At 35.1% G+C, this 12,891-nt stretch overlaps 1 protein-coding gene across 1 annotated transcript in view; it reads right to left on the reverse strand.

Moving 5' to 3' along the window:
- The window catches only part of LOC140159629 (uncharacterized), a 47,136-nt gene that overhangs the window by 33,587 nt on the left and 658 nt on the right, over positions 1–12,891 (reverse strand). The window contains 4 exon segments of the mRNA XM_072183124.1: positions 2,419–2,634; positions 9,760–9,857; positions 11,824–12,189; positions 12,192–12,778. Coding sequence (XP_072039225.1) covers positions 2,419–2,634; positions 9,760–9,857; positions 11,824–12,189; positions 12,192–12,740 — 1,229 coding nt within the window. The 5' untranslated portion in view covers positions 12,741–12,778.

Below are 12,891 nucleotides of genomic sequence, written 5' to 3' on the forward strand. Positions count from 1 at the left end.
GCTGTTTTTCCTACAAAAAGAATGGCATTAACTTCTAGGGGCTCATGAGCAACATCACATGATTCAACATTGTTTCAAAGGAATGGGAGGGGGCCTAACACTTTTGACTAGCATTGTCTGAGGCACAAATAAAACGTGAAGTATGGTAGGTTTAGAATAACTCTCGAATCGCTACTTAAGTTTTGATCAAACTTTCCACAAAAACTAAGAAACTTAATTATCCTCTAGTCTATTATTATATAAAATGGCATTTAAAGTGATTGATTGTGTTTCTAAAGATTATCTTAATATATGGTCATTTTCACAGTAAAGGGTGTATCTTTTGATTTTTTAGGTCAAAATTTCAAACCACTTAAATATGTTTCTGTTTACTGAAAACATGAATAGAAGCAACTTAAATTCCAGTAAAATAATGTTTCAAGGCTTAAACCTTTTGATTTCTAATAAAAATTTGACATTTCCATAACATTTTGGTTAAAATCTAAGAAAAATGTATTTTACATAACCTCAGAAAATTATGACATGAAAGCTGGAATACATGTGAAATCCCATTCCAAAGTAAGTCAACAGATATAAGTTAAATTTTATACCATGTTTTGCTATGTTTGTAATTGCAGTTTTGAAAATTTTTAACATCAAGTGTCATTTACAATGGAAATTTCCAAACCTTAAACATATTTTTAAAGTTTTAATTGGGTTCCTAAAATAATTTGAATGTCTAACTTCATGTACAAATACTACTTGATGAAAGGAACCTCCCAGCCAAGTTTCACAGAAATTGGAGTTATTTTTTAGAAATGGCAATTCAAGCGATTTGTGTTTCGGAGGCTTCAGTTAACAACACAGGTGATCATAAAAGTAAAATATTTGGCTAACTACTACAAGTTGACATAAAAAATAGGTAAAAATATCACAATTACCAATTTTCATGCTTTGCTTCTAAGTATTGAATTTCAGTTGTGACAAAATTAAATTATCACAGCGAGTCATTTTTTTTGTTTCGGAAGCTTCATGTTAACAATTGTTAAACATTGCAGAAGTAGTTTTTTTGAAAACAACAGTGTTGGGATCATCTAAGCTGTTATTTTCTTGTGTGTATTGAATCAATGATTCTATGCGGCAGATATTGTAGATTTATCACATGTTAATTTTTTCACCCATTTGTTAAGTATGGTGTTTTTTGCATGTGAAGCCTCCGAAACAGGCTTTTTGGGTATCAGTATATTTTTCAAACATTAACCATAATGTCAAATTTTTTTTTAATTTATGACATTCTGCACATATCAAGTAATAATTACAATGCAGATATCAGTATGAAACACACCAATTTAGATATGCATAGATGATAATTAATCTTATTGTTGTTTCGGAGGCTTCATTTGTTTCGGAGGCTTCAATTGTTAACGGAAAATTTGTATTTTCAAACGGTGATATATATCTCCACGATTTAAAAACATGTGACTTGAGGATCTACTTTGCTGCATTTTGATAAATAGATTGGATGAGCTCTTTTATTTATATTTGCACAAGCTTGCTGAACAGTTTGTTTCGGAGGCTTCAAAAAAGTTAACGGAAAAACGGCTCTTTGAAGTCAAGATTTTATAAAAATTTTAAAAGCTTGCAAATCGACTAATTTTTGTTACCCATTTCAAGTTAAGATAACAACTGTTATGAATCAAGAAGAAGTGAAGAAATAACCAAGAATTATGAACCAAAGCTACACCCACAAAGTTTGTTAACAATTGTTAACGGAAAATGAAACCTCGAAACAACAAATATCGAAGTCCGGTTCTCAAAAATACAGGGCTGTTCACAATTAAATCTAATGTGGCAGTGTTTACTGAACATATGACTGTACTTTCAGGATAAGAAAAATTATCCATGAACTAACTGAAGAAAACACAGGGTTTTACAAAATGTTACTGTTTTTATAGTTTTTCAAAATGGCAATATTAAGTACATTTAAGCCTGCTAAACTGAGCATAGTAACTCCCAAAGCTGATTATGCTACCCAAGGTAGCTGCTAACTAGATGACTTATGTGGCCAAAAATCATGGAATTCTGTGGCTTTATTAGAACACTACGGATTAAAATGTTAAAAATCCAAAGTTACACCCTTTACCGTGAAAATGACCATATCTGAATTACTTTTCATTTTATGGGCAAAAAACTGAAATTAAATGTCATCCATTTCGCCCTCATTAGCAATGGGCTACCAATTACATAACAATGGTGCCAAGCTGTTATTGTACCATTACTAATAATGTACACGTAATAGGCTATTCCAGTTGAAGTCCACACCCCTAATGGAACACATGACATCAATCATCATTACAATCATGTCTTCCAAAGGGGGTATATGGATTTCAACTGGAATAGCCCATCATCTACAAAGAAACAAAAACTTTTTTGACTCACCTCTGTCTTGCATTGAGTAAATCAAACAGCTGACCACAGTAGATCTCAAAGTAGCTCACCCAAACTGACAGCCGACTGCCAGTTTTATCCTCCGCCAGTAGTGAGAAGATGTCTTCCGCTGCCAACAGATACAGCCCCTTGGTTTCCTTGTTGCCTAGCATGGTGTACGTCTTTCCTGCACCGGTCTGTCCATAGGCAAAGCAGGTGGCCTTAGCTCTGCAACATCAAGTACATACCATTTGAGTGAACGGTGTGTTAAGGCTGCCCTAACATATTTTCAAAATTGTTCCACATAATGGAATTTATAAAGCAGATCCAATTTGATGTATGTCCACCCATTTTACAGAAACCTTTTTAAATCAAGATTAGACTTGTTACCTCTATGTTTAAATTTTTCATAAAGTGCAAACCACCTTCTATTCAAATTTTTAATTCAAATTAACTTTTGTGACAATTTTATTTTGCACTTCACATTGTAGCAAAAACAAAAGAATTGGTAATGATTTAAGGTGGTACTACACCCCTTGATAAATTTGTGACTATTTTTGCATTTTTCTCAAAACAAAAGTTATGTATATTATCGGGGCAAGGAATCCAGTTTCACTGGAATTTCAGTGACTCAAGACAAGTGGTACATTATTTACGATAAGAAAAGAGGTACCGCTAGTATATACCTCATTTCTTTCAACAAATATAAGGCCAAATAAAATAAAAAACATGTTTCACGTCCGGGTTTTTGACAAAAAAGGAGGAAGAGGGGCTTTTATTTTTTATTTTTTATCATAAAATCGGTGTAAATACCCATTATTAGAGCTATTTTAGCATATACAATAATGCCTGGAAAGAGGAGGAGGCCTCTTTTTTTTGTTGTTCTGAGAGATAGGTTTCCTCTAACTATCACAAAACCTTATAAAAGTGTTTCTTGTATATTAGCAAGGCTATAGAAAGCACCTCTACTTCCTAAACATATTTTTTGAAAAGTTATAACTGAATTTCAAAAAATAAAAATAAAATTGAAGAAACCTCAAAAAAGGAAGCGGGAGGGGACGTGAAACATGTTTTATTTTTTATTTGGCCTAATGAACCACTTGTATTGAATCACTGAAATTTCAGTGAAGTAATATTATTGGATTCCTTGCCCCTATAACTTTTGTTACCAGTGTGTAGTTAATTTGTGAGAAAAATGCAAAATTAGTCACACAATTTTCAGGGGGTATAGTACCACCTTAAAACCATTAGCAACAACAACTACTGTTTGGGATGACTTTTATCCTCAGATGGTCAGGTAACCCAGTCATCTCTGAAAACATCTATAAAAACAAAACAAAACGTAATACCACTAAACGTAAAATACTAAAAAAAATTGAGACCAAAAAAAAAAAAAAGGTGGCAGCTATTTATGTTGCTTCAATATTGCACACACCCACACCATGTCAACAGTATTATACATACCAAAGGAAATATTATACAATGGCATTATTTTATCTGCTACAGGCAATGTCAAGTTTATATATTGAGTAATTTGACACAAGTATTAAGAACTTTAATGAGAGGGTTGTTTTGATTTGATACTTTATGTATTGAGTTCCTCCACCTGGGAAAAGACCTGTATATGGGTGGAAAAATTGGTTGCACTCACCCGCAGGTGCACAGACACAACAAACCAATGGACATTTAATAGTGATAGCATTAAATATTAAGGGTCTCTCTGTGACACCAAGTAAAGTAGGCAACAAAATAATGGCCAGAATAAAGATTCTTTGGGTGCAAATTAGACAGCTAGCCTTTCTTCAAATTTTCAAATTTCTTTAAAAGAAAATATGGCTCTTTGTGAGCAAAAAAATCCTGCTCTTTAGAGAAAACAACGGATCTTTAGGTGAGAGCTGAAGATTTGAAAGCAGAATGTGAAGGCCAGTATTGGCTCTTGTGAATTATAGATACAGATATAAATGAGAAGAGAAACACCTCCAGGAAAGTTGTAGAATTGGGATATAGAAATGCTAATGTTCAAGAATCATTTATGGTGATGAATTCAAGGCAATGAGTATAAAAAGAGTTTCTTACACAAAGAAATTACCATCTGGAGGTCTAAGTACAAGATTATAAATTATATAAATATTCAATTATATAAGTCAATGAAATTGCAACAAAGTGAAATAAAATTACAATTTAAAGTCTGAAGTGGTGTTGGTAGAATTGTTCCTTAAAAAGAACCACCACCAAATTAAGTAGACATGTCAATTATCATCATCTTGCATTTTGCTAAGTTCTCTTGTCATTAAAGCAGATGTTGCATAATGTCCGGTATTCCATTACATAATGTTTGTATCCCGGGGGGGCCACTCGAATGGTGAAGGGGGGTATCAGGCGCGTCCGTAAATTCACGTAAAAAGGGTATTTTTTCAGACTAGGGCACGCGTTACGTGCGTAACGCTTGAATAGGGTATCAAATCCATGTAAAATTGGTGTAAAAGGGTATGTTTTTGGAGCTCTTACGTACTTAGGGTAGTTTTGCCCGGGGTTTTGCCAACGGACTCAATTCTTTCGACCCTAGACACTTAACCCATACCAAACTGGCAATTTCTCCCGACATGCATGCACATTAAAAAATATTTAATAGGCCTACAGAAAACAAGATGGTTTCCGAAATAATTTTCTCCTGCACATTAATATTTTAATAACCATCTAATACTATGTCTTCTGAAGGTATTCAGTTAACTATCATATTAACTATTTAGCTCTAGTGCCAGTGGTGCAAAAGAATAAGCCTATACAAGATGGTTATTCTCCCGACTTTCGCATGATGCATGCACATTAAAAAAAATTATATGGCTAGGACTACAAGATGGTTTCCGAAATAATGTTCTTCCGACTTGCTGATTTTTCATGCACATTAATAATATTTTACTTCACCATCTGATGCTATGTCTTCTGAAAGTATTCAGTTAAAGGCCCATTCAGTGATTTGCTCATCCGGACGATCGTAAAAATCATCAAAATTCAGATTTTGGTACCTTTGTAATTGGCATAGATGTGCTAACATAGCCTGCTAGTGGTTCGATCGAAAAGCCGTGTATTTTAGACAAAATAAAGCATTTGCATGATTCTGGACTTTTGATACTGACAGTACAAAAGTCCGACTCGAGATCGAAAGAAGCTCACTCTCCACGTACCAACACGCGTTGCGTATTGTTTCTACTACTTATTACATCAGTAGCTACTATTTTAAACAAAATACACAATTTTAACTGTTTTTCATATTTGAATTGACCGTTAGTTTGCCTCGGTGACCTTTAATTGCTTATTTTGTTTTCTACTACAAAATTGTAGCTTAAAAGCGTCTGTTTTAAATCAATTTAGACTCTACTTCCCCGTGTTAGAAACACTGGACTAGGAAGTTTTTCCAGTCGATTAGGTGGCGCACTGTACGAAAATCTCGATTTTCTCAGAGTTGAAGTAGAAAACCTTTCTAAAACTTCTGTTTTTTGACTAATTTGTCGATGTTTTCAGGGGAAAAGTGGTTTAATGAAATTCTGTAGACTTATTCTTTATTTCTAAGCAACTCTGACAAATTTCCATTTTTTTAATGTTCCTGTGAAATCACTGAAAGGGCCTTTAACTATTTAGCTCTATTGGTGCAATAGAATAAGCCTACAAGATGGTTTCCGACTGCATTATTCTCCCGACTTTCGCATGATGCATGCACATTAAAAAATTATATGGCTAGGCCTACAAGATGGTTTCCGAAATAATGTTCTTCTGACTTGCTGATTTTTCATGCACATTAATATTTTACTCAACCATCTAATGCTATGTCTTCTGAAGGTATTTTGTTAACTATTTAGCTCTATCGGTGCAAAAAAATAAGCCTACAAGATGGTTTCGGAGTTTGTTTTTCTCCCGACTTTCGCATGATGCATGCACATTAAAAAAAACTATATAGGCCTACAAGATGGCTTGCGAAATGATTTTCTTCCAACTGCTACACATTCTTTGTCTTCTGAAGGTATTTAGTTAACTATTTAGGTCTATTTGTGCAAAAGAATAAGCCTACAAGATGGTTTTCGACTTTGTTTTGTCGTGACTTTGTCATGGTGCAGCAAGGGCACATTAATATATTTTCTTTAACCATGCATAGACAACTGCTTGTCATAGTATTCTAATTGACATTGGCACTTGACTGTTTTAATGATGTATTGATCAATGATTTTCTGAAATTAGTGAGTTGCCAGTCCTATTCATTTAAATTAATAATTGATAAATACCAAAAAACTATGTTGGACCACTTTACTGATGACCTATTAACTCCGAATTCAAAACCTGGTTGTTTGGTTTTTTCGCAATTTAGCCAGTTGCCAAATTGAATAAATTAATAACTTTAGGACTTACTTTTTAGGGATTTTGCCAACCCAAATTTTGAGAAAACATAGTTGTGCATCCTTAAACTATTGTTTTAACGGGGGCTACTACTAGTACTATAGGTAAGCTCTGTGAATAAGTGACTTGTGATTAAAAAGCAAGCTCTTGGAAACCTTAAATTTCTCTGTCAGGCAGTAGGAGCTCTGTCCAATTTTTTCAGAAAAGCTTTATTTTAAAGAGCTCTATCTCTTGATACAGTTCATATGTATGCGTGGGGGGGGCTCAGTTTTCAAGTTATGAACCTTTGAAGTTGACACTTTTACATTCAACATGTTCAAGCTTTTCATAACATGCATTTATTTAATAAAGGAAGCAAAAACACGTTTTTGGTCCAAGTTATTTCCAAAATTGACCAAGGCAACAGCTTCTTACTTATTTTATGGTTAAAAGCATCTGTTTCTTAGTGTTGTTTAGGGGTAATAATTGCATCAATTGTTTAGGGGTAGAGAAAAGACAACTACTTGTTTAGGGTAGCAAATCACGATACTTATACTTGTTTAGGGGTGCAAATTTCAGTCTCAGCAATACTTGTTTAGGGTGCTTTTTGTGAGTCCACGGACGCGCCTGATACCCCCCTTCACCATTACAGTGGCACCCCCGGGGTTTGTATGCAGAACAAAACAAGAAACAAATATGAAAGCCTTGCAGTTTTTCTTGTCAATTAGTATCATTGAAATTTTAATGCACCAGTTGTCATCAACAAATAGGCCTATATGAAGGAACTACCCACAGTGCCCGATTGATAAATATGATAATAAAAATTGATTATGATCAAAATGATTGATTATGATACAGCACTCTTCTCTGTCTAAAATGTACGAAATGTTTGGCAATCTAGTAATTATACTTTCAAAATATTGAATAATAGTGAGATTTGATACAATAAATGTCAATATAAATTCTAATATATCAATATAATAAAAAGTATATAAAATCTGCAGATGTATGTGATGGGATCTGTGAAAATCCTTCACATGTTGCGTGATGGTATTTTATTTTATAAAGATATCAAGAACAAAGGCAATAGCTCTAAAAAATTATTGCTGTCTTGTTACACAGCCGTGACGTTAGTCACGGCTGTGTCTTTTTTCTTTTTTTTCTTTCTTCTTCTTCTTCTTCTTTCTTCTGTCAATCTTTACATTGCTCTAGCACTCACATGCTTACATCGATTTTGACCTAACTTGGTCACAATGATCATTCACTGTGCACCTACAAGTTACATGAAACTCATGGGGTCAAAGGTCACGCAGAGGTTATAGGGGTCAAAAACGTGATTTCAACTAAAAATGCATCTTCTCCCACAACTTACGTGGGACAGCGACGCCACTAGCACACATGCATTGATATCACCCAGTGTCTATGTGGTGTACACAGATTTAGGGTCAAAGGTCATTAAGGTGTCACTTCCGGTACAAAATGAAATACCTTCAAAAATTTTTATTAGCTAATCAAAACATAGGCCAGTAACGGAATGTTGACATATGAGTTGTAGTAACCCAGTGTATATGTGATATTTTTTTACATGGAGTCAAAGGTCATTAAGGGGTCACTTCCGGTATAAAAGCGAAATACCTTTAAAATGCATCTTCTCCCACAAATTACGTGGGACAGTGGCGCCACTTGCACACATGTATTATAATTACCTAGTGTCTATGGGGTGTACACAGATTTGGGGTCAAAGGTCATTAAGGGGTCACTTCGGTATAAAAGCGAAATATCTTCAAAAAATTTTATTAGCTAAGAAAAACGTAGGACAGTAGCGGTATATGCACACATAAATTGTGGTTGCCCAGTGTATATGTGGTATTTTTTCATTTGGGGTCAAGGGTCATTAAGGGGTCACTTCCGGTATAAAACGAAATACTTATAAAATGCATCTTCTTCCACAAATTACGTAGGACAGTGACGCCACTTGCACACATGCATTGGTGTTACCCAGTGTGTATGGGGTGTACACAGATTTGGGGTCAAAGGTCATTAAGGGGTCACTTCGGTATAAAACGAAATACCTTCAAAAATTTTATTAGCTAAGAAAAACAAAGGACAGTAACGGTATGTTCATATATGAATTGTGGTTACCCAGTGTATATGTGGTATTTTTTTATTTTGGGTCAAAGGTCATCAAGGGGTCACTTCCGGTCTGAGGCGAAAAACCTTCAAAATGCCCTTCTGCCAGAAATAACATGGCATAGTGATGCCACGTGTAAATGTGCATTGACATTAGCCAATGTCTATGGGGCTTTCATATATTTTGGGGTCAAAGGTCATTAAGGGGAAACAACACGGCTGTGTTCGTGGTCTTAGACCACAGCTAAGTCTAGTTTTTTACTTTTTCTTATTTTTTAAATTAACTGATAACTTTTGATGTTGAAGTCATAAAATGAAAACATACCTAAATTGCTATGTTTTTTGTTGTTGTTTTGTTTTTCACCATCTGAAGAGTTTTCACAGATAGTACAATATTGCAAAACCCAGACAATTTTCATCACAGCACATTTCTTTTATAATAAAAACAGCACGATCTATTCAAGGAAAAGTCTTTAATCATTGAAGTTTTTTGTTGTTGATTGAAATACAAATACTTGTCTTCCTCAAAGTATTTTTAAAACAGTACCATACACCAGGGGTTATGATTTGAAAAGTGCCTGTCATTTTCACCAAAACTGCCTGTCCAACATTTGACTCTAAAAACATAAACCAGCTAATTTATCTCTGCACCTTCTGGAACTTCAGTCAGTTTGATTCAAATAGCTATTGCTATTACTAGTCTGGCCTTATTTTGAGTTCACAGAACTTATGCATTACTTTTTCAAAAATGCTATAGGTGTAGTTCACTGTTCTGCATTAGTTACATTGCCTGTCCTGTCCAAAATGACTAGTTGGACAGCCAGGTTAGCCATACACCATTCAATCATCACTCACCTTTTAAATACATGTGGCACAAGTAGCTTGGCTGTCCGGTTGTAAACTTCCAAATTACTGCATGACTCATGGAATACCTCATCAAAGTGATACTTGTGCTGCAAAATGAAATACAAAATGATACACTCAAACCAAAATGGGTCCAATTAATGTCTTCTCCAATAAATCCTATTCACTAACTATTACGGGTCAGACCTTATCCGTTCCTAGGAAATGGTATGTGATTCTACCGTATTCAGTATAGGTCATCAAGCATTCCTCTCAAAGATGCGCCAATGCCCTAGTGACTTACATGATACTTTTAATAATGCTATCAAAGCTGCTACAGATTTGGTACATAATTTCACACAGGAAGATTTTACTAGTATTTATCTGTATGAGCCAATAACAATTCATCAGGACTTTCACACACCCTTTGAAGTGGTACTAATTTGCAGTACTGTAGAGCTTAAGCTGATAGCCAAAATCCTATTTTCCAAATGACCAAATAAAGAAGTTTTATAACACGGTAAGCCAGGGACATGATAATCAATGACAATGTTGATCAAATTGTGGAAATGGTTCATGGCAAAATAGTAAACTTTTATCATGGTCATAGAGATATATGAATAATGGGCTATTTCAATTGAAATTTATACACCACCAACACCACCATGGAAGACATAACCTTAATATCCCACACAGGGGGTGTGAATTTCAAATGGGGGTTACCTGAATGGATGACTCCATTGGAAATCTACACCCCCTATGTGTGAGATTAAGGTCATGTCTTCCATAGGCGAATGGATTTCAACTGGAACAAACCAATATTCACATGAAATTCATAATAATTATATTTCTGAATTTAAAATGCTTCCATTTTTGCTTGTTCAAAGAAGAAAAAAAAAGCTTCCATATAGTGGGTGTGTGGATTTCAATGAGAATAAATGAAATAATAACATTGCACAATATAGACCAGACATGTCAACTATATCACTCTTAACGTGGGTCTACTTTTCGGCGTAGTGGTAAATGACTACCATTTCCCGCCGATTGCAACCTGAAAGTATACACATATTACTTAAAATGTGAATATATTTGCAAACACAAATACACCCACTAAATCATCCAGAATTTTAAAAATCGCTAAAAATTAACCCAGCGAAAATACCCCACTAAACCATGTATACAGTATTTTTTGAAAGTTGGTGAACTTTTGAATGTTTCCTACAGTGGCTTGAATCACAGCAGCTGAAGGGAGTATCCCATCATGCATTGCAGTCTATCTGCATACTCTATAGCAAATACATACTAAATATAAACAAGAGATATTGAGAGCTATGGATAGGTTCACAATACTTAAAGAGATCATATTTTTTCAAACAAAAATTTAAGCTCCTCTGATATAAGCAAGTAATTGAAAGTTGAAGTGAGGAATTTTGTGCACACTTTCTATGGCATGTGTAGTTCTACTTTGGTACCGCAGAGCATGATGGGATACACCTATCGGCTGCTGTGGGCTTGAATATGAAGGACAGAAAAGTGCAATGAGCAAGGTAACAAAATGTGATTCATTTCTAGGTATGTACAGTATTTGCTTGGTTACATGTAGCCTAGGTTGACTGAATGATATGGTTACTTAATAACTTTTCCTGTGTGATCGAATGAATGATCTAGGAAAGCATTGTTCAACTTTGCCAGTACTGTATCCAGATAAATAAATGAATTCTCAAGTTTGTTTAGAAAGGCCAGGATTGTGTAAACCATATTAAAATCCTAACTGGGAGGTGTGCTTAATTTTTTATCAAAAAATTAATGCCCTGAACAGTTTGACTTTAAACCATTCAAAATTAAAAAGGGATATATCTGACAGTAAAAGCTAACATTTTATGGCAAAGAAATCACTTGATTGCATTCACTCATATTTTTCAGTTAATTTATTATACAGCTAAAAATCTAAAATGTACTTTAAAAAGCCCCAAAATGAAAATCTAGGTCAGTCAGATCAAATATAGAGCTATAAAACATTTTGTTCATTGTTCATCATAATGCACGTGTTAGAATACCAAAGAAAATGTAACTCACCACTTGCATAAACTTAGTAAGATCCACTGCAACTCTGCTTTCATTCAAAACTACTGTACTATGTCCTTCAGTCCCAACGATATCCTCCTCCTTCACTCCTATCTCTTTCCTCAACAGAGGGCGCTTCCTTACGCAAACCTTTATCTTGCTCGTATCCAGATTTGATATTTCCTGCTTCCTAGCAGGTGTGATAACATTTTGACCTGGAATTCCATAGTTGTAACCCTTTGCTCTGTGATCAATCACTTCCACAACACTTTTCTTTAGCTTCGGAGCACCAAACCCTGTAACATCTGCAGGGTTTGTGGAAGAGTCTAACAGTTCATCCGCGACTTCAGAGTCTGACAGAGACTGTCGAAGATCATGCTTGCGATTCCTTGGCGATGGCTTAGATTGGTAGGGAGAGGTTTGCACAAAAGGATTCCACCTTGATCTTCAAGTCTTTTTAGAGTATTAGTATCTGGTTGCATACCACTGATGGGTTGCAATTCATCTGCATTACGCCAGCTATCATTTAATTGCACAGTGTTTTGTTTGATAGGAGGGTCGGTATAACTCTTCCCTTTCTTTCTTGGAGTCCACTGAATACTGAGCGAGCTAGGAATCGTTGACCGATCACCAGCATCCTTTTGAGACTTGTTACGACTACTAGTGTTTATTTTCACTGGTGTGTTTTCCTTGTCTTGCACCGACATATCTATAGACGACATCCTCCTCTCACCCTGCACTCTTTTCACGATGTGAATCAACTGGAACAGTCTCTGCCTGTCCTCTGCAGATGTGATACCAAAGTTAACATACTCATGCAGTGATAGTGTTGCCAGCGTCTCCAGGGTGCTCACACCATGCAGTCGGAATTGCTCTATGTATTGGCCAAGATTAGCCTCGTGCAAGCATTCGAATAATCCTTTTGCCATGATGGTTGAGTGTACTTCAAATTTAATGACTCCGCTGCCTACGGGTGAAATGACACCATTAAGAATTAATAAGGGATTACACTGAATACATGAGCAAGATATTAAGTGTTGAAGTGAATTAGTCATCTATTTTAGGAAGAAATAAAACTGT

This window comes from Amphiura filiformis, chromosome 8 (assembly GCF_039555335.1).
Source record: "Amphiura filiformis chromosome 8, Afil_fr2py, whole genome shotgun sequence".
Lineage (NCBI taxonomy): Eukaryota > Metazoa > Echinodermata > Ophiuroidea > Amphilepidida > Amphiuridae > Amphiura > Amphiura filiformis.